The following is a 27,495-nucleotide window of genomic DNA, read 5'->3' on the forward strand; positions in this document are numbered from 1 at the left end:
CGAGGCCCCACCATTCAAACTCGGCACCTGTTTTGTGCTACACCGGCCGACCCATTAGCCGAGAGAGCAGCCCCTAATCTCGACACTCACCTTCTTACATCCGGCCACGGCGGCCGGCGGACGCCGCTCGCCGCAGAGATTATGCATGCGATGACGTCACCGGACCCAGGTCATGGCCGGCCGTGCACCCGCGCCGGCCGGCCGGCAGCGCGCGCCAAATCGGCTCCCGCCAAAACGGCGAGCGCGCGCCGCCGCCGCATCCGGGCGAGGTCACGGTAAAAACGGTGCGCGGGCGCCGATGTCAGCGCCGCATGCCCGCCGCCGTGCGCGCGGCGTGGAGCGGCGCTGAGTCAGCAGTGTTGTCTGGGTGCGGCCAGGTGACGGCGCAGGCCGTCATCGTCTCCACGCCGACCGCCACGCTCACCGGTCCCAGGCCGGCGCGCCGCCGACAAACCAGGCGCACCTGCTCGCCAACCGCCCATCAAACCGCCCGTCTCGCTCAGCTATTTATGTCGTGTAACGCCCGTCACTCCATGAACATTTGCGATTTTCGAACAATCGCTCGAGACCGGAAACAACCCTTGATGAAGTTTACACGTCACGTAACAAGACGAAACAACAATACAACTTCAGGCATCTGGCTTCCGTCAGCGCTCACACGAACACACACATACACAGAGACAGACGCACAGATGCGCTCCGAAAGTCAGCGGGACGGCGCGACCAGTGGCCGACGCTCCAGCTGACTCCATCTTTGGTACCTGCACACAAACACGTCAGGGGTCTCCGCCAAACGACGGTGGAAGCCGGCGGCGCGAGCGGCCGGATACTGCGCCTGCGATAAGCGAGGGTGACGCTTCCAGGGCTCTTGCCATGCATCAAGGGGCCAATATATACCTTTGCTCCCCTTGCAGTATCCGGAGGCCCCACTTCGCCGACAGGAGGCCTCAGAGGGCAGCCAGAACCAGAATGTTCCATCAGCTCAAGAGGACGTCCCCTATGGGGCCATGTATGGTCAACAACAGGCCCGATCGGTCGAAAAAGGCCCTAGACGACCCAAAAGAGGCCCCATTGGATACACAGGAGCCCCCATGGAAAACGCTGGGGAACTCGCCTGCCCAAAAGGTGTCCAGATAAGAGACAGCGCGGGGCTCACGAAGTCATGAAGTGTTATTCAATCATTATAGGTATGCTTTAAGATAAGGACTCCCAGAGTTGTTTGGGAGGCCCTAGGTCTGCTTGCTCGCTTGAAAAGTCGGTGGCGCCCCCCTGATAATAAACAAAGCATAAAAAAACGTTACCGGCTTCCATCCACGGACAGTTAACGGAGCTGCAGACGTGAGTCATGGGCCTAGCCGGTCATAACAAGTAACAACGGCAACAGACGAGGTGGCAATAAGTAAGAGAATGGCTTCACCCAGCCGTCCTTGCACTAAATGAGAATGCCCATGTGCGGCCTACTAGCTCGGGGATGCCGTCCTAGGGCAGTGCCGGCACTACAAATGTCTTATCCAGCGACGTGTATCGGCCAGCGTCGTGGATCCACCGAGCAGCGCTGGGCGACATCCCTCCTCCGCGGCGACGGAGCGCGCCAGTGCGCGGCGCAACCCGTCACGCCCGCAGCATCTCCTCTAGGCGTCAGTCGTGGCGCGGCACGGCCCACCTGGCGCACCGGACGTCTGGAGCCGCGGTGCGGCCTGCCGTGCGGGAATTTGGCGAATCATCAGGTCCGTCACGAAGAACTCCAACGCTTGAACAGCACCGAGCGTCATCGCCGCGGCCAGGCCGGTGAATCGCGGCATCAGCTGTCAGCCGCCGACCGGCCGCCGCAAGACGACAGCACGCTGTGACGTCACTCGGCGACAACCGCGGCGCCCGTCGGCGGGGACGCCAGTCAGCGCGGCGCCGCGTCGCCCTCGACGGCCGACGAGTTGACGTAGTACTCGACCTTACGCTGCGCGGCCCCGCGCCGCCGCAGGTACAGCCAGCCGAGGATGACGCACACCTGCGCCACCACGAAGCAGGCGGCCGCCACGGCCAGCCCCGTAACGTCGAGCCGGCCGTCCGGGCCGGCGCCACTCGGTGCTGCCGGCGCCGGCGCCGCCCCCTGCCGACGGCGCGCCGCCCCCGGCCGGCGGCGCGCCGCCCGCCGCCGCCGCGCCGAACTCGAACGTATCGGCGATGCGGATCTTGCGCACGACGAGCACGTCGCTGCGGCTGTCGTTGGCGACGGCGCGCCGGCGACGGCCGTGAGAGACGACCCGGCTGTAGCCACCGCGGAAGTCGCGCACCTCGCACGTGACGGGCCGGCAGCGCGGCAGGCACGGCGTGACCAGCGCCTTGAACTGCACCAGGTCCGAGCTGGGGAACTTGAAGGCGTCGAACGGCACGGAGAGCAGCTGGCCGGAGCCGGCCACCTGGCTGACGGCGCCCATGATGGACGGGTCGGTGGGACAGCCGCGCTCGTCGATCAGCAGGATCTCGGCCGAGTCGACGCCGTCCTGCGCGATCAGCTCGCGCACCAGGATCTCGTACGGAGAGTCGTAATCGAGGATGCGGAACTGCAGCGCCAGCGAGTCGCCCACCTGGTGGCGGTAACTCGGTCAGCGGGGCTAGACTGCATGCCGGAGAGTGGGGCTGGACACTGGAGGAAGACGCTCGGTCGGTGAGGGCTCGACTGTACAGCGCGGTTGAGGCAGGTGGGGTTGGTCAACTGCGCAATGTAAACTGCCGTGCTATTTAGAAAGAATGCATGTGTAGATACGACAGTACTGTTAGTCTTATTCCTCGTCGAATAATCGGGAGGTACGAGAGATATATGTAGGATAGCTATTAAGACGGCTGTTCATACAATTATCTTTCATTTTTCCTGGTTGTTCGACAAGGAATTAGGCTAACAGTAATATCTTACCTGTATGCGTAATGTTTCCCGCAAATACACTTAACAACCTAACAGCTGACGTAATAATGCAGATTGTGAACTCTCCACTCAAGCAACCATTGCTGTTTTTACACGTGCTCATTAAAAGCTCAAACAAAGAGGTTCTCAAAAATGTCAAGTACAGATTAAACTAGTTTCGATTGCTAGCTAGTTTCGATTGCTATGTCAAAATTCATCACACACGCCACAAGCTTTCGCATGCCGAGATGGTCGAAATCGGCGATGCGTTACTGCCCGCGCATTCTAAGGACCAGGCAGCATTATTACCATGGCATCCGAAGAGTAGGCGGCCAGGATGCTGTTTTCCTTTTCATCAGCCCGTTACCTGGACGATCCGGATTCATGTAGCCCATGAACCAGCACGTTGTTTGAGAGGTGAGGATTTCCCCAACATATGGAACATAGCGTTATCTGGAGAGGGAGGACGCCGTTGCCCTGTCCGACGGTGATGCTCATGCTGACGTTACCTGGGCGGTGAGAATGTCGTTGCCCTGTCGGTCGGTGATGCTCATGCTGACGTTGGGCGAGCGCACCACGGCCGACTCGTGCGCCGTCGTACCCAGCTGGCCGTTGACGTTGAGACCCGCAGCGTGCGCCACCGTCCGGTTGCCCAGCGAGTAGAGGCAGCGCAGCGAGAGGCCCAGGTCGGATGAGGTCACGATTTGGTCGTGGTGCTGGCGGCCGCAGCGGGTCAGGTCAGGCTCGGCTGGGCGCACTATTCGGACGCAGTGGCCGTATGATTCCGCGTCACGCCGCGGTTCGCTTCGGACGAGACGGGACGACAGCGTGAGGGCCGCCATTGTGTTCACGGCGGCTGTTCCCGGCGGCAATCAGATTGCGCGCGAAGAGGCTGCGTTGTTATGTGACCCATATTTCCATAGGGCGTGACATGGAACTGCGCCGCGTCTTCAACCGACGACTGATAAGTTTTTGGGTAGAAAAACCCCCATGGGTCATACCGCCACCCTCTAGGCGTCTTGCCATATGTTATATACACAATTTGTATCTTTACGCATGGGTGTTGCCAAGAACAAAAGCATGAAGATATTTCAAACTTGTCAAGGTTTGCTCAGATTTCGTCTGCTTGGAAATCGTCTGTAAATAGGTCGCGTACAAATGCTTCCATTGAGCACTGAACCTGGTTTGGACCTTTCAGTTCATTCCACTCCATTTGAAACAGCCAGTTTTTAAATTCATTTCAATCCTGCCACGTGTCTTTTGGAGATCTCCCGAGCCATTTCAGTCCAGTCTATGGATTACTTCCAAGCCAAAAGACTTCTCAAATATCCCAAGAGCAGAGTCACACGAACAAGTAACAAGACACGCGTGAGATCAACGAGCGCGTGACGAGCCCCGGGAGCGTACCTGTATGATGATGTCCGAGGTGAACACGCCCGGCGTGTCCTGATGTACATCACAGTTGAGGTCCTGGTAGCCCATCCTGAAGTTGACCGCCATCTGACCCTCCACGTCCAGCACGCACGAGTTGGGGCTGTTTCTGGCGTATATCTGGAAAGATACAGACACCGTCAGTCGTGACGGATCGGAGGTCAGAGGCGCGGGATCAGAGGTCAGTCGTGCCGGGTCATAGGTCCGGTCCGCCGCCCCGTACCGTCCCCATCCGTGCGCCCCCGCCACTGCCGGTCAGTTCGGCTCGAGCAGGCGACAGCGGCTCTGAGGCCTCCGCACTCCCTCTCGTTCAGCGGGACGCGGGGGCGCGCCAGCGCAGCGGCGTCTCTGACGTCATCCCGGGCTCGGGGCTAACCTTGCCGTTGAAGATGCGGCTGGTCTGGATGGTGGCCACCATGTTCGCTCCGTTACACTGCAGCGTCACGTTGTAGCAGCTCTGGCGCTCGTAGCTGGTGGCCTCGGGGATCTTGAGGTAGGGCTCCTGCACGTGCGCCAGCGACGCCTCCCCGTGGTGTGAGAGCCGGCAGACCCGCTCGCCCGTGTCGCCGAAGTCGAACGTGTGGCAGCGGAAGTTGGCGCCCAGGCAGAGTCGTTGGCAGTCATCCCTGGAGGCCACCTCCTGCGGCGGCGCGGGGCGGGCGTTACAGGGAGCCAGGCGGCTCGTGCTGCGCCAGGGGTGTCGCACCGGTCACTGTTAAGCTCGCGGGGCGGGCGTCACAGGGGGCCAGGCGGCTTGTGCCACACCAGGGGTGTCGCGCCGGTCACTGTTAAGCTCTCGAGCCCCGTGACGTGACCTCAAGCTGTTGCGCCATGTCTGTGCTAATATATGTAAACATTGGACATACAACCTCGCGGACACCGTTGGATCTATCAATCATTTTTTGATGATGGATATTTTGTGTGTGACGTGAAATCATGAAAAACGTCAGTTTGCCTGGTCCTTAATTTCCAACGTCCCAAAGTTCAATGGGTCGCGGCATTTATTTAACTGGCACGAAACATCGTTTTTTATGCCGCCACAGGTGGGCAGGCCTTGTACCACGCTCTGATCAAATGTGCCACGTCCATCCCGCCCCGCCCCGAGGCGACCGCCCACCTGGAACACGACGTCCACCGTCTTCAGGATCTTGCCCTTCTTGGGCTCGAACTCGCACATGCGGACCGGGTCGTTGACGCAGTTGGACTCGAAGTACTCGTACTGAGGATCGGGAGTCAGCGCCTCGCCCTGTCGGATGGTGAAGCGGTCCACTTCGCTGAGGGTGCACTCGCCCGAAGCGGCGCTGTAGCTGGCCGACCTGCCGGCGTCAGGTCAGGTCAGGTCAGGTCAGGCTCGGCAGCCGGCGGCCGGCCCGGCGTCCCAGGTCCGGTGTCCGCCGCGCTCCGCTAATGGGCACAGCCGCGTCGCGAGCAGGTGTAACGCGGTCAGACATAGGTGCGCCGAAAAAAAGAAGCTCGTTAGGTTGTGATTGTTGCCGCATTTTGTTTATTGCGCTGGTGCATTGTAAACTTCAACGATGTTCCTAGGTACCAAGTTATGTAACCAGGCGTATAAAGAAGTCGTCGCATTATTCATGATTGTTTGGCTTCCGTGACAACTGCATGGCTGCTTTTGTACGCGCTCTATTTCACAATCCACGCGGTCGACAGTATACGCACTTGCGGCGACTCCAACAGCAGTGCTTTCCAGCGCGCTGCCGTGCGGGAGCGTGTCACATTAAACTGTCAATGAATAGGGATGTTTGTGCTCTCAGGCGACATCAATTAAATTTATCTCCCTTTCAGCAAGTGAAATGTGCCATTGGAGTTGACTTTTACTGGCATTGGCCTGATGATGGATGTTCAGTTTCTTGAGACGCTCAGATGCTTGAAAACAACCTGCTAAATGACCTACATTGACGCATAGGTGTGTACACCAAATGCATGCAAACCAAACGGTACTAAGCTGAACAAGATGCCTTAAAACCCCTCCTTTGTGTGGGTGCATCAACGAGTGCCATCCACGGGCTCATAATTGCACGTGTCCAATCACTTTTTACCCGGAGCTCATTTGGTGTGCACGCTCACCATAATTACGTCGATCGCTGGGAGCCGCGGCTCTATCAGAGGCTCACCCGATTAACCGATCCCCATCTGCGGGGCCAAGTATCCCATTAGGGCGCCCAGCTATTATCGGCTCGCGCTGGCCGGGCCGCCCTCACCGTGACCCGGGCAGGAGCTGGACACACAAAGCCGGCCCCGGTGCGACGGGTCCAGGCAAACACAGCCGGCAAGCCCGGGACTGGCCTGGACAAACATATCAATGCATCGTAAGACAGTCATGCACAAAACACGGCTCGGCGTGACGGTTCGAACGACACAGTCTAGGACACAAGGCACAGGACACCGGACACCGGACAGCCCCGGACGATCACGGCCGGTGAGACTGCCGGCGTCCTGGACCCCCCAGCCGGCCGCGGATCGGCCGCTCAGGACAGGAGCAGCGGGCCGCTGCCGTCCCATGGCCCCCAGTTGGCCGCGGGTCGGCCGCTCAGTACAGGAGCAGCAGGCCGCTACCGTCTCATGGCCCCCACAGCCGGCCGCGGGTCGGCCGCTCAGTACAGGAGCAGCAGGCCGCTGCCGTCCCATGGACCCACAGCAGGCCGCTCAGTACAGGAACAGCGGGGCCGCTGCCGTCCCATGGCCCCACAGCCGGCCGGTCACGCCGCCAGCTAATTGGCGGTGGCGGTGCCTTTCAACACCACGGTAACGACGCTGCGTTACGTCGACGTCGTTCGGGAGTGGTGCGGCCCGACAAAGACGAGCCGCGATGGGGACACGGTGACGGCCGGCCTAATTTATGGACAACGGTCGGAGCCAACCAGGGCAGGTGGAGAGGGAAGCAGCGTTTTGGCTGTGCTTGCTTGGGAATGTCATCCCGCATGCGTGCCGTCGCCAGACGCAGAAAACAATTCAAGGGCTGTGAACAGCCACGTAAGCTGTTCGCTGTTTAGCTGTGCTCGAGTCCGGTACAAAACAACGCTGTGCTGAGTAGGCCGAGTGTAATAAAATATTTTGTTAAACACTCTTAGAGAAATCATAAAATGTGGCGGGAGAATTCATTTCAATGATAAAGATGATTGAACCAAAAAACAAACGACACATTCAAGCGTGCGTTTCATCAGTGTTTTCATTTTGTACGGCCAAAACCACTGTGCTAGACTTTAGAAAATGGAAAAAGCGCTCTGTTGTTGTAAAGGCAAATGTATATATTTTTTATTTCTTAATGTGATGTAGAATCTGAATTCAACATTTCCTACCCTGTGCTCAATAGATTATTAAGTGTGTTCTACCACTCCTAACTATCAAACGGACCATTTCAGCAAATCATTGGGAGGGGGGGGGGGGCGGGGGGACGAACCAAAGGCCCTTCAACCTACCTCCCCCACCCATTTTTTTCTCATCGGATTTAGCCCACTTGAATTCGATTAAAAGCAATATGTTTTTAATCTGTATATGATTATAAAAGTCTTTAATTTAAGCAGTATAGAAGTCACGCAAGGGTGGATCCAGGGAGCAGGCACTGGATGCACGCGCCTCTTCTGATCGGCACGTGAAGGTACCCCTTTAGAGGCCACCTTAGGGCGCCGATGGCGCTCTTCTATGGCGGCCGTGGGAGGCGGCACGCATTTTGGTTGGCGGGGACGGGGGCAGGGTTAGCCACGACAGACTTAGGTCACCCCCATATTCCAGAACTGTTCACTTTAACTTCACAAACCATTGCGTGTCGTATGGCGCTAGGCATGCGAAGTTTACAGCATCGTTTATCCGCTCAGCTGTTACGATTTGTATATTGTGGTGAGAGCAACCATGACTTTTTGTCATGAGAGTGGTACGAAATGCCACTACGCAGAAAGATTGGAGAAGAGAGTCTTTGTGTCAAGATAATTTTTACCAACGTTTTTTTGTAGTATCCCAGCCGAAAACATTCGGGGAGGGGAGAAGGAAACAAAACGGAGAGAAAGGAAGGGAGGAGAGCGAAACAAAACAACTCAACATTGGAGGGGGGGGGGGGGGGAGGCAGGGCCCTCACAAAGGAATCCAAATCGACACCCGTGGAACATGACACAAGCCTCGTAACGGAGACCCAAAGAATGATGCTGACTTCCTCCTTATGTTCAAGAGAGGCGCTGGAGCACAATCAGCCGACGGAGGCGGGAGAGGAGCGCTAGTTCCGGGCCGAAGTTTTGTCACCCACCCCTTCACACTGGCCCGTCGCCCCGCCCGGGGTGTACTAGCCAGGGCAGGCCTGCCGGTACGGCCGCAGCGCCTGGACTTCGTCTCCGTCTGGTCGGGCCGAACTGGCGCGCTGACCAGGCCGGAGCGTCCTGTCCCGCCTCAGCCCACAGGTGTCTCCGAACCGTCGCGCCGTGACTTCCTCCCTCCCGCCGCCGCCGCCGCCGCCGCCGCCGCCGCCGCCTCGGTCGGGCCGGGCCGGCGCGCTAACTGTCCGAATTTCACGGCCGGGGCGGCGCCGCGCGGCGGGTCCCGTTCGCCGGCGGCGGCGCGTGCCACCTGCGCGCAGCGGCCGCCGCCGGCCCGCCGCCGCCGGCTGCCTGACAAACGAGCGGGGCCGTCTCGCACGCGCCGAAGCCGGCGCCGCCCGAGACGGTGCGAACGGGGCCCCGCGGCGGCCCGCGCCCGCGGCAGGCTCGCCGAGAAGCATGCCCGTAAATCGAGCTGAACGGTAAATTGATAGCGGACGATTGTTAATGGCGAGTGGCTCGATTCGGATGTCGCACGCTCCGGTACGGCCGCGGAGTTTGTCCGCGCGAGAACGGAACTGGCTGAGAACCCTCAAAACAGTCCGGTCCGCTGCTGCCGTGTGCTCTGGTGATCGGAAGGCTTCGAGACGCTAGCCAATGCCGCCGCACTGCTGGCGGGTGAGGACTTGTGATATAATTGTGCCGGAGTGGTGTTATAATGACGCCGTCCGGCTAGCGGGCCGTCGTGAGTAACATTCCTCGGTGACGTCACCAGCTGAGGTCGGCGTCTGTGACCCCCTGGCTGCCTGCGACCTACTCACATGACAGCTGACCCGAGCGCCGCTGCGATTACAGCGTAATTGCACTGCGGGGCTGCCGGCGTGGAATTGATCCCGGCGCCGGCTAATGCCTGGCGTTGACTGGGCTACTGGGCTGCCTTTGTCGGCGATCCAGGAAGGCAGGGCATCAGCACTGAGGTATGAAGATCCGCGTGAGATAGGTGTGGGGATGGTGTAATCCGACCTACATCCGGCCAATCTAGTCGTGTGGCATCGAAGCTTTACTACGCTCTCAGGTGTTGAGGTTTATATATAGTGTCGCCTGTCTCTCAGCGTGTTTAGGAGAAGCGGGGTCTGGGGGAACTGAGCCCGGTGACTCTGATTTCCAGACGTGCAGCTCGGTACCCCTCGGCCAACTCGTATATGTAGGTACTGTTGATGGAGTACATCCAATGTCCATAGATGTGTCACCGTCGAGATTAGCAAAATCCGAGCTTAATTGAAGCAGACCACGATGAACTAACTTTTCCCAACATCCCTTTACGCACGGATAATACCCACATGTGGTTCACCCTGCAACCGAATATAAACATTTTTCATCATAAACGCCTAACGAAGTCTTCTGTGCCGTGAGTTGACTTCCTGAAGCGGAGTTGTCTCCGCTAGAACCAACAACTGGAGCGCAGCTGGGCAGCCGACACGCCCCGACCCAGCGCGCCGCGGACCGGACGACCGCCGCAGTGTCACGACCCGTCGCGTGTCCCGGCAGCCGGCCGTGCGCACGTGAGGCGGCGCGGGCGGGCGCTGGGGCCCCGGCGTCGGTCGGACCGCAGCCTGCAAACTAGCGGTGCGACCGAGCTCGACCGAGGTCTGTGTCCAGTCCACGGGAGGGCAGCGCGTTCAAGCGTGACGAGAGGACTGGAGGCGAATTGCAAGTCGTGCCGATGGCTGACACAGCGGACGCTCAGCAGTGCCCGCAGAGATCGGTGAGTTTTTCGGCACTCGACGACATACAACACCACTCGATTACAGGTGTCGGTGCTTTAACTGACGGCAATTGACGCAAGGCATTAGGAGGCGAACTAATCCACACGTCCGTCGAAGCCGACCAGAACATGTCGCCGCCTCTGCGCCTGGCGCGGCTGCCTCTGCAGACACGGGCAGCTCGGCCGGAGAGCGGCGTTCAGCGCGGCGGCCCGGGGTGTGCCTCTGCGCCGTGCCCGGTCGCCGGCCTCGGGCCGGGCGCGCGCGGGAGCGGGCTGGTTGAAGTGGGCTTGACGCGATAGGCACGGCCGGCACCGGTCCAGCTAACTGTAGTTACCAGACCGGAGTGGCGGCCGACGGGTGGCCCTGCGCATGGCAAGGTCAGGCGACCGTGCGGACGGGTGGAGCAGGTCAGGGGGTCGAGGCGGACGAGCGGGGCGTGCTCGGACAGGGTGCAGCAGCGGGTCAGAACGTCCGGTCGGCGTACAAGCTCCGGTCCGTGTATCACACCGGATGCTCTCAGTGCAACAGGTCGTTGGAGTCATAGTACCAAGTCAGAATTGTTATAGACATGAGTATATGGGTCAGGTATGGGCCTGAGATTAACTTGTAGAGGCACCAGGCCAGAAACAGTGGCTCCCCCGTATCAGGTCAGAGACCCACGTCAAGCTCAGCTGGGCCACCTGAGGTCAGAACACCAGTTCTGACCTCACCGATCCCACGCCAGCTCGGCCGCCACCTCAGACCGCAGCACGCCACGGGAACAGCACCTGAACCACACCACTGACAGGCGCCGGGCCACGTGACCGACGCGGCGGCGCGGCCCGGGCGTCACGTGACGCGCGCGCCGCGGGGGGCGCCATTCAGCGGTTCATTTTGATGCGGGCGGCGACCGGCGGATGGGCGCCTCTCGCGGAGGGTCCTGTCAGCTGGCCATCGATCAGCTGGGCGCCGAATTCTGAGCAGGTGCCGCACCGCGGCCGCGCCAGGCGTGCGCCGTTTGTTCCTGTTCACATCGAGACAGCCGCAGAATATATCGAGCCAACCCACAACGATGACGCTCTGGTAGAGGAGCGCCTGTGGGATCAGGGTTATTGGGATCTCTGCACTGTTGATGTCTAGTGAGGAACGCCGTGAAAAGCATGAGCTCGCGTCGAGCCCCGGTGTCTCTTGTCTTGCATGACCACAAGGAAATGCACATACGTAATGATGCAGTTTGCATTATTCAGTTAGGTCAAGCTTAAGTGGTGTAAACGTAGCACTCCGTGGTTTCCGAAGCAATACGCTACACATTTCGGATACGATGCATCGATATTTCTCATGCCCATTTCCACCGCCAGGGCACGCATTAAATCACTGATGGACCACTGCATGTGATATGCGTGCTATTCGCCCGACTCGGCCTTTACGTTACATTGATACGTTGACCTTTACGATACGACCTTTACATACATTGATACTTACAACGACCTTGCAAAAACTCCCGTCGGATCGCCGGGCCCTGATACCCTGTCTTGCACCCCCTCCGATGCTCATCTCCCCCAGCAGTTGAATGCGTCGTATAGCCCCAACAACAATGGACCCGCCGTCGGTGCCGGCCCGACGGCAGCCCGGGCCAGCTGCTGTCGCTCGTGTCGACAGGTTGTCGGGTCCGTCCAGGTGCGGGGAGCGTGTGTCATCGACACCGACGCGGCTTCCTGATCAGAGAGCGGGCGCCGCCAGCCGGCCGTCCGCGGTGACTCCAAAACCAATCTCGATCAATCTCGGCGGCAATTACGGCGGGGCACGCTCGTGACTGCCGTGACTTAGGCTCGAGGATTCCGGCCGACCAGAGGCGGTAGTCAGTTCTCAGTTTCCCACCTTTCGTTAAGGAAGCCCACGTCAGCTGGACGGCATAGAGAGCGAGATTGTGCGTATCGAATAGATGAACCTTCCAGGAACCAATCAGGTCGATGATCTCGGTGGTGGGCATTTCATATTCAGCGTATGTAGGCTCGTCATGATAACAGGGTATATTCACAGCCCCATGCTGTTAACGCAATGCTACTAGCATCTAGAGAAGTTCGAGCTTATCGCGGACTAACACGAATGCGTACTACAGAATTCGTAATATCTCAGATTCATGCAGGCTTTATTTTGCACATCAGACATGAAGCTGATACCGGTTTGGCTTTACCCGAGAGAATGCACCCGCATCGAACGCCAAGCGTTACACGTCCCAGCGCTGCCGTTCTCGCGCGAGCTCACGTCTCAAGAAGCTACCCGCGGAAGCGCACGTTTCCAGACAAACCCACAAAAGCGGGCACGTCCAGACACGGAACCTCGCCCGTGAGCGCCTCTCCGCGAAAAATCGCCGGCTGTGGTGCTATCGTGCGCGTCAGTCAACCGGACGCGGCCGCCGCTTCTTCTGCCGTCCGCCAAAAACCGGACTTGCGCCGCCTTTTTGCGGCGCGGCGGCGGCGGCGGCGGCGACGGTGGCGGCGGTGGCGGCGGATGCCGACAATGGAGCGGACCCCGGCGGCCGCGCCCTAATGACGACGTCGTCGGGAACCGTCTCAGTTAGTGGGTCAGCCGGCGGGGTCGGGGGTCGGAGGGCGCCGGTCGCCGGGTCGCCGGCCGGCGCGGCACTGTGGGCCCGCCGTCTGACCCACTGGCCGCGCTGTCATGGACGCGTGCCGCCGCCGACCGCGCCGGCATGCGGCCGCTACCGGTCTGCAGATTTTCCACCTCATGGGCTGCCTTGGCATGCGCCAGCACAACCTTGCAGCGTACACCGATCAGGCTTCGGTGGAGTTCCGGTCGCCGGAACGAATAAACGACGCACTGCGGATGGGTTTATCTGTACGAGTTAGACCTAAATGAATCCGTCACGTATGTGTTAACATGATTGACCACTGAGGGCCAGTTTTATTACACGTTAGCATGGGATTTAGAACTACCATATCCAATTTGACTAAAGGATTGAGATGAGGTATTATTATCACGGATGGAATAATTTGCGTACCATCGTTCTCGTCTGGATTATTGGAATGTCTGTACGCGATGTGTCCGGCCAATTGACTCTCCAGCCATTGTCAGATGCTATGAAGTCCTTAAACACACACCATACTAACACAATCAAAGAAGGACGACAGTCTGGGACAATTATTCCAGCCGTGATACCATGTCCATATTGCGAGATGCTCTTGTAGCCGCGAATTACTTCTCGCGTTCGGGATAATTGGCACGACGCCATTTGTCGGCTTTACACTTCTGCCCACCAACAACTTCGCTAAGCTGCAAGTTTAAGGACATTCGTCATTCTGAATCGCTAGTTCTATAAATAACAAAGACATTGACAAAAATAGCGGGTCCAACACACCTCTCACGACTTCTTGCAGCACCATTACTGCTTCATAACCGAAAAACATTCCACGTTACCCACAGGCAACTGTTCTATTTATAACGTTCTTGTTGTGCAGTTTCTCTGCGCAGAATGGCTGCTCGACGTGACGTCTAAGCCACCGCCCCTAGGAGCACAATGCGGCGGGGGTCCCACTAACCACCCACGTTTGTCGCCGCGCTCACCACGTCTGACATGAACCGACGTAACGGCAATGGACCTCGGTCGTGAGACGCCAGCGGGCTGTGTAAGTCGGCGACCTGCTTCGTCTGGAGTTGGTCGATGTAAGCGCCGCCCGCTGCCGGCACGCTTCCGGGCGGGCTTCCGGCCGGACTGCGGTCCGGCCACCTCTGGCCTTTAATTGTGTTGTCGGGCTGTGATGGTGCCGGTTCAAATGCTCGGCCATTCCGCAGGCCGTTCCGTGCCCATTGTCTTGAGCAGCGCGCGTACAGCGGCGTCAGCCAAGTTAATGGTGAGCATAAGCTGTCTTCCCGCAATGACACGGTGGTCATCACTCGCGATTTAAGCGTTGCCTTAGATTGGTACTAATAAGTAAAGCAAGTTCCACTCGTGAATTCGTCGAGCCTAACCAGCGTGCGCGATGGACAGCGTGGATGAAATACGGACGTAATTCATATGAAGGCCACGGGTTATATTGGCCAGCACGGGCATCGGGTTTTAGTTGTTAGGCACATTTCCAAGTCGCGTCGTAAAGTAACGTAACGTAAACGTAACGGTGAAGCCACCACATTAGCGCGGCGATCACACTTCGTCGCCGCTGCAGGACGTCACCCCCGCAGCAGCTCAGGTACGTGACATCCCGCTCTCCCAGATACCTCACCAAACAACTGCCAGGACTCAAGCCCGTCCCGACGCGCCCACGCCGTGCGCCTAGCGGGACGTCTCAGCAAACCGCCTCGCACGCCGGGGTCACAAGCGGCGCGCGCGCTCCGCCAGTCATCGTTTATCCAGGAGACTTATTAGCGTCCACTTCTGGCTAGTGCGCTGCCGCCACGCTCTCCAGCTCATCGCATGACCAGGCCGTATCTAGCGCCGCGGGAGCGATGACAGTCCGGCGAGGGGCGCCAAAAAACTGTCCCGCTGCAGAGCATCGCTTCTTGAGTGTCGATCCCTCACCTTAAGATAATACCATTCTCACTTATCATTTATCTTTCTTATCATTCATCAGACAATGCGTCAGGACAACGTGGTCTTGCATAGGGCCCCGAGATGCTCTTCCAACGCCGGTCCGCCGGTACTGTCCTCTGACAGTGTCCGTAAACCCCGTCCGGATGTATCCGGATATGTCCGGATGTGTCCGCTCCGGACCTGATCCCCTGGGGAGCGCAGCGTGTCGGCGGCCAAACACCGGCGGCGCCGGCCGCGCTGAGGGACGGCCGGTCGGTCGGCCGCTGTCGGCGCCCACCATAGGCCGGCGCATCACCATACGGGGCGAAAGCACCGTTAAAATCAACGGCGTGTCACCTTTGACACGCTGCCGCCCCCACGCTCGGCGGCGGCGACGGCGGCCGCCCACACCGGCCGGCGGCGCCACGGGCGCGGCCGGCACCGGCGCCGGGTCAGGGCGGCGTCCGGTCAGACGGCATCGAGGCAGACTGGACCGAGTCTAACCCTGGCTACGAGGCGGATAGACACCAAGTCAGCTCAGCAGCGGGTCAGACGGACCGGGGCGTCGGACCAGCGGGAGCTAAAGGCGGGGCATAACAGACGCCGTAGCGAGTATCAGTAGCTCTGACGGCGCTGCAGGTGGAGGACCTCCCTGGGTCAGAGGTCACACATGCCCGCTTGAGGTCAGCGTCGAATTACTCAGCAGTGGCGACTTGTGAGCCACCGAGTGAAATGCATGGAAACGGCGGCGGCGGCGACAACGGCCAGCGGCTCACCACGCCATTCGTCGCAGCGATAGTTAAATCACATCACAGACGCCGCGTTATTCCCACGGGGACGTGCGTGGCGCGCCGGCGCCAAGCACCGTTCATCTCATCACGCCCGCCCGGAACTGCGTCAATCACAGCGCGGGCCTCGCTCGGCCCAGCTTGAGCGCATCCGTCGCCAGCAGCACGCACCCTTCGGCGACCGGCCGTCGAAATAACAGCTGTGTTACTCACTCTGCAATTAGGAGGCGGGCCGCGCGGCGGACGCGGCGCGCCGCCGCACCGGTCCGGCAGCGCGCGCGCGCGCCGCGGGTGCCGCAAACCCTTCCCATGGCCGGCAGCCTGGCCGGTCATCCCGCAAACGGCCGTTGTCGTCCAGTGGACCGCGGTCGGACAGAGGCGATCGGCCGGCGCGCTCGAGTGGAGCGTCCGCCGCCCGCTAAAAACCGAGCGGCGCCGGCTTCGCCGTCGCCGACGAAAAACTCGACCGGGTGGACCGCGACGTGGGCCGGAGGACAAGACCCGGCAGCAGCAGCAGTCTGGACCACAGCTGGCCAGGTGGGCCGGGCGGGACCGCGGCGTGGGCCGGAGGACAGACCCGGCAGCAGCAGCAGTCTGGACCAGCTGGTCAGGTGGGCGGTGGCCGCCCGCGTAGGGCCTGGGCGGTTCCCAGAGCGGGCGGGGAGTGGCCCGAGTCGCCTGGGGCGCCGGTCTGACCGGCAGTCAGGACACGCGGTGGGCCGAGGCGCGGTTGGTGTAGCAAGGGACCGCTGGTCCGAACACTCCCCTGTTGGTCGGCCTCAGCACTGGGCTGGTTTGGTGCTGGGTCCGCAGCCCCGGTGCGCCAAGCCTTAGTGTCGAGGCGCCGAGTCCCCACCGTCGCCCCGTGTAGTCCGACCCTCCCACACACGCAGACCGAGGTGGTACTCGAACTTCGCGTGGGTCGATCTAACAAACGCTGACCAATGAAAGCCTCAGAGCGCGGAGCGGTATCCGACATTCGGCGTGGCTGACCCGACCGACTCAGACCCTCCCTGAGAACCTGGGGCCGGTTCCGCTGCTCCACAACACAGCGGCACACTGGACAAACCAGGCAGCCGGGGCGGACCCGCTAGCTGCCGGCCGAGGACCAGCCAGCGGCCGGCGCCAGCGGACCGCGGCCCCCGGTGGTCCGCTTATCCCAGGCGTCACGACTCCGAGACAACAGCCGTTCCGGCGGCGGCGGGTGGCGACGGCGGAAGTGGATTCCTTCCGGCGGCGGCGGCGGCGGCGGCGGCGGCGGCGGCCGGCGCGTGAGCGGCTGCCGGCGGCCAGCATTGTGGCCACGACCGGGCGTGAAATGGCCGCGATACGCGCCACCTGGCGGCGTGCGGCGCGCCGGGATCGGCCGCGACGGGGGCGGCCTCGCCCGGCACTCCGCGCTCACGGCCGCATCGCGGTCACGCCGGGGTCGCAGTCACGCAGGGGTCACAGTCACGCAGGCCGGCGGCCACCGGCGCCGAGCCCGGCCACGGCCGAGCCGCGCGCCGGGCAGCCCGGGAGGACAAACGCCTGTGTCTGTGGTCGCGGTGTCGCGTGTGCCGGGGCAATGCCCCAGGCGATGACCTGGCTGTGGCGCAGGAGCAACGTCCTACGGGACGCACGCTCTGCTCACGGCTTGGTGAGTGGCCGGCCGGGCTCGTTAGCGAGACCGGTAGGGGCTCTGACGTCGCTTGCCGCCGTTGGAGGGGTGGAGGGATCTTGTGAGGTTTGAAGGATCTTGTGAGGTGATGGTACAGTGACGAGTGAATGCGACCCTTGGGGAATTACATCGTAAAAGTCTTGGCAAAAAAACTGCTGTCTTTGTCACTAATGCTTCCGCAGCCTCTGATCCACATTTTGCCAGAACTAGCGCCCATGGCGGTGCTGTTGATGGCGTTCCTCCAGCAGTTTATTTGGAACTGCATGACCAAGGTAAGTTGCCGGAGGCGTACATCACAAATGCATTATAATAGCTGTTTGTACAGCATTTCCGAGAGCCTGCCACATTAGCAGGGACAACTATGCGGCGAACATACCAGGGACACCGGCTGATGACTAGATCACAGAGCGTCGCAGGGGCCACTTGTCTCGTCCCGACAAACTACGGCGACATTCCAGGCCTCAGCAGGCTGGATGGCGGATACGACCCAGCGTTCCAGGCAGAGAGAGACGTCTTGTCCCTCGCGGATGGGACAGTGCGCACAGTTCCCTCGCGTAACAGCTGAGGACGACACGGGCCTGGGCGAACAACGATGCTGGTGCTTCTAGTCTATTCCAGAATGATCCAGGGAGGTGGCAAATACATTCAATGCTTGAAACCGGTAAGCCGATAAAAAATTAGATTATAAAAATTGGCTTTGAAGTTAACGCAAACGGAGCCCGTTCGCTGACAAAACCCACTCAGCACCATCGCCGGGTTTCTTACCACCAAATGAAAAACTCATCCGGCGCCGCAAATAAAATTCACCACGCCTCTCTGGGCGACAGTCCGTTTACCTGCTAGCGCATCAGAGGTACGACACCCAGGGTACGATTTTCTGGACGCGCCTCAAGTCACGTGGTCCGAGACGACGTCACATTCCAGGCTGCGGTGTGGTTGCGACAGCGGTGCTTCTACCGGACTGGGCCCCTACCTGGTGCTTAGTCTGCCCCCTGGCCCGTCACTAATGTGGCCAGGAGCGGCGGTGCTCGTGTCTGGTGCCTCCGAGTGAAGGCCTCGCTCACCAGCAGCCCCGTAACCCAGTGTGCGTCAGCCGACGCCGACCACTGCGGGGTTTACCACGGTGGCGGTGCGCAGGACTACAAGACCGTGGAGCGGAATGCTTTCTGTGGTCCACCGCGGAACGAGGATACCATGTGTCCTGAGCATTCGCCCAGCGACGGCCAGTTGCGTACGGCCCTGGACCGGCAAATACAATGCCCTCGGTTCCGCTCAGACAAAAACAGGGTAAATGATAAAACACTATAAATGTCATTATGGGTACTCACGACATGACAATTTTGCGATGCAATTGTAACTTTGTAGGCAGCTTTGGACTATTTTCCAATGCTTGGCTATGACTTTAAACTAATGTGTCTGCATCACGACTTCCATTGTCGCTTCGCGGCTTCTTAAATATGAGTCAACAAAAATAACAATTGGAATGTTGGGTGTTGCGAACTAGGGGTGCTAAAACGCAACGCACTAGCTCAGAGTGGGTAAAATTCTTCTGCTCCAAGACCAAAATCGTCGCAAACCATCGTGATGAATGAGTTTGCCCGCTAGTAAGTGCAGTCTTCAGACCTCAACATAATTAATCGCTTGGATTCTCCGTTTGCACGTGTCTATCATGCTCAAAAGGCCTCTTGTAAGCCTTTTGAGTAACTCAAAAGGCTTCTTGGAACACGATGCCCGTAGTACATGCACACAAAGGTTTGTACTACAACGGTGAGACCGATGTGTGCTTCATTCCCACCGGCAATCGTTTCACTCATTCGCGTGCCCACCATCGTAAGAAGCACGAACCAGGTCCGCTTAATTACAAGCATGCTATAGCATACGGTGAAATCACGACCAACGACTGACCAGGCGCCTGCGTCCACGGTCTGCCACCCCAGCCGCAGCGTGACGTACTCACCAGCAGGGGAACTCGAGCTCGTGTAGGCACCGCTGCCACCCCAGCCGCAGCGGCGGTGTACTCATCGGCATAGGAACTCGAGCTCCTGCAGGCACAGCTGCCACTCCAGCCGCAGCGGTGGTGTACTCCACGGGCAGGGGAACTCGAGCTCGTGCAGGCACCGCTGCCACTCCAGCCGCAGCGGTGATGTACTCACCGGCAGGGGGAACTCGAGTTGGTTGCAGGTACCGCTGCCACTTCCAGCCGCAGCGGTGATGTACTCACCGGCAGGGGAACTCGAGCTCGTGCAGGCCGCCGCTGCCACTCCAGCCGCAGCGGTGGTGTTCTCACCGGCAGGGGAACTCGAGCTCGTGCAGGCACAGCTGTCACTCCATCCTCAGCGGTGATGGTACTCACCGGCAGGGGAACTCGAGCTCGTGCAGGCACAGCTGCATGCAGGACAGCCTGGAGCCGACGCGCAGCCGGCGCCGCGGGTACTCGTTCAGATGGTGGCCCTGCACGCGCTCGTACGCCCACGGCCGCGTGCAGACGCTCCTCACCGAGCTGAGGCACACCTTCTGCAGGTACAGCGTGTACACCGGGTACTCGGAGCGGGTGGATGGCGCCTGCGGACACGGCACACCGGCGTCAGACCGCGGCCGGCCGCTGACTGAAGCACAGGTCCGGATGGGACGCTTTGATGTGGTGTGAAGGACCAAGGCTAGCCCATGGCGAATGATGCTGTCATGGGTGCGTCGTTAAGGAGGGAATATTAGATACAAAGCTGTTGGCACAATGACAATGTTTAGTATCTTAATTGCAAAGGGACGCGAGGCCGCGGTGAATAGATCAACATTTCCGGAACAGTTTCACACGGTACCGGACCCTGCCTACCGTCTAATTCTCGTGCTCCTTTTCGCGTTATCATTCTGCTTTCTTCACTCCCTGGGTTTCAACCGTATAAGTGTACCGGCACAGTCGCAATAAACATTTCATCAGTGTTTAATCGCCGAAACATATCTGGTAAAGAACGCCAGGTAATGGTCTCAGCTGCCCCCCGAGATTGGGAACGATATAATTTACCTTTTCAGGGCATAATCCGGAAAGCACATCTGAGTGAAACACCAAACGAACAGGTTCGGTGATAACCCTCTTCTCAAGCGGGCCAACTTGCACTGATTGTTTTCTCATCTACACCACAGCATTCACGAGACTTCACCGCAGCGAATCGACGGCGCCTGGATGCGGGCCTTCACACGAGACCAACCAAGTATGCCATCCCCACGCCAAGCCAGAGCGGCCAGGATTTCTCGAACTCCTCAGAACGACATTCCAGAATAGAACGGCCCGGCCGCGACGGCGCCGGCGGGACACCCCGTCCACAGCTGTGCGGACCCCGCGCGGCGCTGGGCCGGGCGCCGGCCGCACCCCGCGTCCGGCCCGACCGGAGCGGCGGGGCCCGGGTCAGCCGCGAGTGGGCTCCGGAACGGGCAGCAGGTTCCGCACACAAGTGGCCCAGCCCAGTGGCACGACCCAGTTGCAGCCGGGCCGTCTGATGGGTCCATCCGCCGCCGGCCACTTTCCAGCCAGCAAACACAACATTGTCACGCGCTCGTTGCAGTGCGGGGCCGAGTCGGTCCGAGCGGCCCGAGGCGGGGCGGGGGACAACGGCCTGGGTGCAGCGTAGCGTTCGAGTGCGCATCTCACTGCCCGCAGCAGCCAGCTGACCTGACCATGTTTGGTCGAGGCGGTAAACAGAACCTGGGGCACATGAGACAATCACTGGCTGTAAAAATCACTTTGAAGCTGTTTCGTACAAATCCGTTGACATTTCATTCAGATAGCCAGGTTTTGCACTTCCGATGCACGTTCGAATAGCGGTGTAAAAAAAAAGATTAAGGTGTTGCATGCGATTTCGCACACCTTCGAATGCCACCCTTGTGGAAGCATGAATGCCTTGGGAGTGCGCTCAAATTGGCCAAGTACCGAGCCAAGAATAAAAAACATTGATAATGTCGCTACATTGTTAATGCCATGCGGCGCGACGGTGTGAGCTCGCTTGGCTGAATTGCAGACACCACTTTTGAAATCAGATCAAGCCGAACATGCCATGGGGAATTCCGACTTTGTCCCAACTGTGCTCTTACGTCCGTCAGTGCAAGTATATTCTACGACTGCCCCTCTTAGATACACGGAGTGTTCCTGACTTGCCTTTGCAGACTATTTCCTCCGTGTGGACAGCCAATCGCGATGCAATATTTCAGTTCCGCAATAGCGGTACCTGGCGCTGAATCGGTACCTGCGATAGGTGCTGCTGAGGATGGTGCCAGTCCAGATACCAGTCAAATATTGCGGGATTTAAGCTGAAACACATCATAGACTGGTGCTTCTAAAGTGTCGATAGCGGGCTTTTAGAGCATGTCGCATCTTTACTCCTCCCAGTCAGTATTCAGTGGCCTTTCAGGTCGGGGGGAGGGTGGGCATACGGCTGGAATCACAGCATCCACCGAAGAGCGTTTTCCAGAGGTGCCTTATAAGCTTAAGGTCACTTTTGACTTAGTTATTACCTGCGTAAGGTGGTGCTGGGCATTGCTGAGACCATGCTTCGTCTCCGCGCATGCTTTCTTTTCGCCGAGGAGTGGGCCCGATTCATTGCGAAACTCAGCACACCAACGAACTTATTGTTGTCCTTTTCCCGTCAGACACAGGTAATTATCATTTTCTTTAAATGGCATGTTAATGTGTGTGTCGTTATTTGACAGCCATGAACGAAACTCTGGTGCACGAGTAGTGAGATCTGGCACTAAGATAAATAACTGGTCATGAAAATTGCCCAAAAAATTTGATAAATTTCCGAAAGGAGAGCAGCTTTTTTAAAAAGTGATTTGGCGCCACATGGTTTATCACTTCATCTTCTCGGATATGGGTGGAACTCGCCGAGTTAAAAAGAGGACACACTTAATATCGCCGACCGCTATTACTGGTTGGCTACTAGTCACTTCCAACGCTTCCTCACATGGCGTGCATGAAACAGTTCAAGTCAAGACCGCCTTACGGCTCCCTAAATCTGCTTGTTCTTGGTTAAATAAGATGCTCAAACTATGAATTGTGACAAGCTCCGGGGATCAAACACACAAAGATCAGACAAATATTGCTCCTTCATCGACTGCCACATAGCTTTGATGTTCTAACGATTCCGCGCGGTATAACTACCATTGCTGAAAAGTGCCTGGGACAATGTATCGGCAACAGCCTTAGCAAGAAATGAAAAATACACGCATGCATATCACTGCAACCCGAGTGCCAAAATACACTTGAAGGTCAATATATGCCTGAACTGACATAAGATAGGTGACTTGATCATAAGTAAAAAAAACCAAGCCGCATGGGCAAAGATGACCACGCAAACGTTGTAATGGCAATGGAACAGCCTTACCCGACACTGCGTTCTGAAATACTAAAAGAAATAATCGTTTTCTTCCTGTGCTGTTACAGATTTGTCATGCAGCGTCTTAACGATGCCTTGCTGTACTAAAACAATGGAGACAAATGCCCATCAAAGCGCCCGTGTGGAGATATCTCTCCTCGCACCAAGTTAACGGCACGTTGTTTTGTGAGCATGCGAAAATGACCAAAGACTATGATTGTGCATTGTGTGCAAATGCTGCCGGAGGGGAGCAGTCAAAGCTGAGAAGCCAGCACGGCCCGAGACGGCGGGCTGCCGCGGCCGTCGCCGCGTCCCCGGGCCCTGGGGGCGGCCGGCTGGCTGGCGGGGCTGGCTGGCGGGGGCTGCCTCTCACCCGGAAACTGCTCGGCGCTGGAGGAGAAGAGCACGCAGAGTCCGGTCTCGTAGTTGAGTCCACGGCACGCGCCGTTATCGCCGCACAGTTGGACGCACTCGTCCAGCAGGAGCGTGCCCGGCCGCGTGTCGAGCAGGTCCCCGGGTGCGCTGTACACGTATCCGGTCCACAGCTCGAACGCCTGGTCGGCCGGTGGGCAGGCGAGCTGGGCGCCGCTCGACGCCAGCAGAGCGGCGGCGGCGGCCAGCAGCGCGGCCGCGAGAGCCATGGCGGGACCGGTGAGCACGCGGTCCCGTCCGTCCAGCGACTGCCGGACCGTCGCAGCCGCCGCCGCCACCGCCGCCGCCGGTACCGCTGCCCGGCCCGGCCGCCGGCGCCGTGACCTGGCGGGGCGGCTCCGCAGCCGGCGGCACCGCACCGGCCACGGCCCGGGAGCAGGCGCGACGCTCCAGAGGAGCCTGAGGAGCTGAGGAGCTGAAGCAGGACACGGCAGTGCCGGCACTGCGGCGCTCCAGCACAGGACGACCGGACGCTAAAGAATGGTATTTGACAGCATGCAAGTGTTGCCGAACAGAGGACAGGTAATGCTGATTCCATTCCCTAAAATGGTGATTGCATTAGCCTTCAGCCCGCGCTAACACTAATGGACAATGACAAATTGGGTGCCAGTTAAATGCATGAAAAAGCAGAAAAATAGGAGCGAAGCGTATCCTTGCTTCATCACCATGTACCTATTCATGATAACACGTTTGCGAATTTGACCCCACCGTACTAAACCATAAAGCACCGCAAATGTGCAATCACGAATAAGTGCATGACGAAGAACGTGTCGGAAGTCAAATTCAGCTGCTATTTCGGTAAGCCTCCCGGCATTCTGTTCCATTCCATTATCACGATGCTGGATACTGTTCGGTTAGCATTCCTCAAGCGTGTTTTAATTTCATGCAGATACAAGTTCATGCACTAAACTGCGTAATTGCACTCATTGCCCAATGGTGTCCTTACTAGAGTCTGACGTTATTTTCAACGGACAGAATGTCCTCACTTCATTCGGACATCAATATAAAGCACGTTAGAGAAAGTGGACCTAATAATATCAGGTATCGCGAACTGTGCAGAAGCAGAAGCAAGGCAATGAGATATGTATTAGCTCGTTATGCAGATACGCACGGGTGACACTCCAAAAAGTTTTCGACTGGAACAGTGTGCTTTTCTAAATCTAAAAAGTCCATTTCGCTGGAAATTTCCAATACAAAGGAAAATGAGGTAGTAGTTTTCTGATCGGTAACCTCAAAAATGTACAATTAGTATCAAATTACATGATGTGCTTCATTTAATTTAGTTCGGCTGTGCCACTTTGATCCGGGTGCTTATCGAAGGGCAGCAATACGCAGGAAATGACATGACAATAATTAAGCTAATGCCTTACTACTTCTGCCTTGCAATCTTGTCAGATACAACCAGTGTTTGACAAGCAGCGCAGATATGACTCTGAGGGAGACAACGTGCCATACTGAGGGCTGCTTCGAGCGAGACGGCTGGTGGCAGGCTCGTCTTGTGGCTGGGCTTCCGGCGTGTGAATGGTCAAGGCAGTCCATCAACCGGCTTATCTTGGGACTTGACGGGGGCGGTTCCGGTACCAGTAGGCCAAGTAGTGGACACCCCGGAATTAATTTGGCGTAAGACCAAATGAGCAACGTGTTGGGGCTGGCCCGCTGACATAAAGATTAACCCGGAACCTGGCTGAGCTAGAGCAGGATGGCCATGTCACTAGGTTTCTCCAGGTCGAGCGTGCAGCGGTGCCTCAAGTCCAAGAAGACAACGTGCGTTTTAGTCAGCTTACAAGTCCTCTGTTGACTGACCCATGCGTCAGAAACAGAAATCTTGAGGCCTATACCAGAAGACTGGCGGTGAAGAAGCCAAGATCGTGCTTATTACCGATAAGAAGCATTAGGCAGAGGAAAGAAGAGCGAAAGAGCGAAATCCCGAGTAGCCTCGCCCCGCCTTTCAGACTTATTCTGCCGATTAGAGTGCTCCCTTTCTTTTGCCACCTCTTTCTCTCCTCCTCCTCCTCTTCCTCCCCCCTCTCTCTCTCTTTGCTCTCTCTCCCTCTCTCTCACCCTCCCTCTCCCTAGCGGTGACCCGGTCCCTGGGAGCGGGAGGGGCGCGTCACGTTGTACCGGCCTAACTGGCTCCACTCGGCGCCGGCCCGTCGCCTGCCCGTCACCTCGGCAAGACAGACGTCTGGTGGTCGCGGGAGCGTCCCGCCGGCCGGACCACTCTTGATGACCGGTCAGCCCGCCCCCATCAGCCGGCCGGCCCGCCCTGGCATCGGGCAGTCACTCGATCCTGGACGAACGTGGCGCCGCACCGAACGTGCGCCGCCGCACTCCTCGGCAGAAACTGACGCTCGTCACGAGCGGCAACGCGGATCATTCGGGATGGGTAGCGCTGAGACGCGTGCGGCGCTGGCAGACAAACAATGGTTAACAGATTTGACAATAAATGGCCGGCAGACGATGTGATACATCACAGCATCCGTCACATCAACGCAAAAAGACAACCTATAGATCGGCTTTTGTCGTAGCTTTCCAATCCGCGCTTGAAGGGAATGATCCACACTTGAAGATATTGAAGCAAGCATCAGATATTATAAAATATGCTCACTTAAAACTATTCGTGTACTTTTGAGCGGAAAAACCCGAAAACCCATCATATTTCTCTGTTTGATAAATACGCTCCTCGACACGTCAATATCTGATTACGACATTGCACCTTGCACGACATTAATTGAGAGCTAATGGACGGCCGTTATATCTGAAAATGGCGCTCACGAACGCCAGATGTGAACGACTCGACAATTATATTTTTGGCCTTGGTCGCCGCATGGGCAACCGAATGGTAGGATTCGAATGACTTTATATTGGCGTCATGACTGTCTGGATGACCTTGAAATAGTATCCACGAAATAGTCTGCACATCTTCACCGGCGTGTAGCTCAGAAACCAAGGGAGCTGAGGTCTTAAGGAGAGCAAAGCTGTGAACTGCACCGAACAATCTTCAAGATAGCTATTTCAGTTAAAATCGCAGGCAAATGTGGAACACCCTTTAATACTGACTATAATAAGCAAATTTGATGTGTGTCTATGGTACGCTGCCTGCAGGAATTGCGTGGAGAACAGCGTGAGAATACATGTCTGCATCCACTCGACCGTGTAACTGTAGGATGTCGTGCCGAAGTCATTAGCCACGTAGCCACAGAAGCTTGAGTGCCAAATGTCACATGTGTGTACCATCACCAATAACCTGCAATGCATGCACAGGAGCACTCATCTTTGCACGGGCGTATCGAAAGCGTACCAGCCCACTCAAAACACACAATAATCAAAGCCGAAACGTCCCTAAAACCGCAATACCATAAGCTGCGTAAGTGCACTTTAACTGTAGTCACCACCACAAGTTCCTGAAAGCTAGTCATGGGACCGATGTTTGAAGGCCTATGATCATTTCTCCGCAATACGTTGCGTTTAAGTTGCGGTGGGCTAACGAGATTCCGAATTATCTCAATCGCCAAGAATTAGTGCCAGTGGATTCACTCGATTGCAAGGAAAGGCATGAGCCCGCGGGCGGTTCCGCGCACCGTCCGCGCCGAGGAGTTCGAGGGAGGGCAGATGGGCTCCTGGGCCCTGGGATGCCTTTTGCGAGGTACCTGATCCAAACTGGGCGGGCATGCTGTGGTCACGGACTGACAACATCTCAAGGGTGATCGGAGAGGGCGTGTAACACGTCATGGTAGCGTATCACGTCATGGTAACAGTAACATACCATGGTACCATGCGATGGTGGCAGCATGTGAACAAACATATGAAGTCTCATACAACTGGCTACAAAGGCGGATTGGTCACAACAACTGGTAACTAAGCATTTATAAAATGGATATTGCTGAAATAGAATTGCACAGTGTTCATTGGAAAATGCCACGAAAATAACTTTCTAAAAAAAACTGTGACGCCTTATCAACAAATTTAGGAAACAGAGTTGGCTGCACGAAACGAAAACTCCCATTTTAGACACGCAAATATACACGAAGTTGATATCGAAAAGTGGCACCCATTTCAAGTTCTGGCTGTTCCAACTCATGACTTGCGTCTTATTACCCCACATGTCATCGCGTGCTCTCCTATCTCATGCATCGCGTACGACTGGCGTCGCGCGCTGAAGACCCATGACCACGCACTTCCCCCTCGTGCAGTAATGGAGGGGCCACATCCGGCCGTGTTCTACATCGGGGTTCGACGGAGGACCGGCTCCGTCTGGCCGCGGGATGACCCCACGAGGAGTCAAATAGACCCGCAGCGAGTTTGGGCCGAAACGGGCTGCCGAAGAATGGCGACACTCGCCTTGTAGCTGGTCTGCAGACCGCAACGTGAGAGAGAATGACGAATT

General features: G+C 57.8%; 1 protein-coding gene across 1 annotated transcript; it reads right to left on the reverse strand.

Moving 5' to 3' along the window:
• Positions 1-1,894: 1,894 nt before the first annotated feature.
• On the reverse strand, positions 1,895-23,317 carry LOC119109869 (uncharacterized). The gene is made up of 8 exons (XM_037233621.1): positions 23,066-23,317; positions 19,667-19,875; positions 5,448-5,646; positions 4,707-4,970; positions 4,307-4,450; positions 3,409-3,615; positions 2,151-2,585; positions 1,895-2,005 (listed from the first exon to the last, which is right to left on the reverse strand). Exons 1-8 carry the CDS (start codon positions 23,315-23,317, stop codon positions 1,895-1,897), a joined length of 1,821 nt encoding a protein of 606 aa, XP_037089516.1.
• Between the last annotated feature and the right edge of the window lie 4,178 nt (positions 23,318-27,495).

Source organism: Pollicipes pollicipes, unplaced genomic scaffold (genome assembly GCF_011947565.3).
Source record: "Pollicipes pollicipes isolate AB1234 unplaced genomic scaffold, Ppol_2.1 Scaffold_7231;HRSCAF=8579_pilon_pilon_pilon, whole genome shotgun sequence".
Lineage (NCBI taxonomy): Eukaryota > Metazoa > Arthropoda > Thecostraca > Pollicipedomorpha > Pollicipedidae > Pollicipes > Pollicipes pollicipes.

Coding starts and splice junctions, on each gene's coding strand:
- LOC119109869 (XM_037233621.1), bottom strand. CDS start 23,317: ATGGCTCTCGCGGCCGCGCTGCTGGCCGCCGCCGCCGCTCTGCTGGCG. Junction 5,647..19,666: donor GAGCTCGAGTTCCCCTGCCG/GTGAGTACCATC, acceptor TGACGCCGGCAG/GTCGGCCAGCTACAGCGCCG. Junction 2,586..3,408: donor ACGACATTCTCACCGCCCAG/GTAACGTCAGCA, acceptor TACCGCCACCAG/GTGGGCGACTCGCTGGCGCT.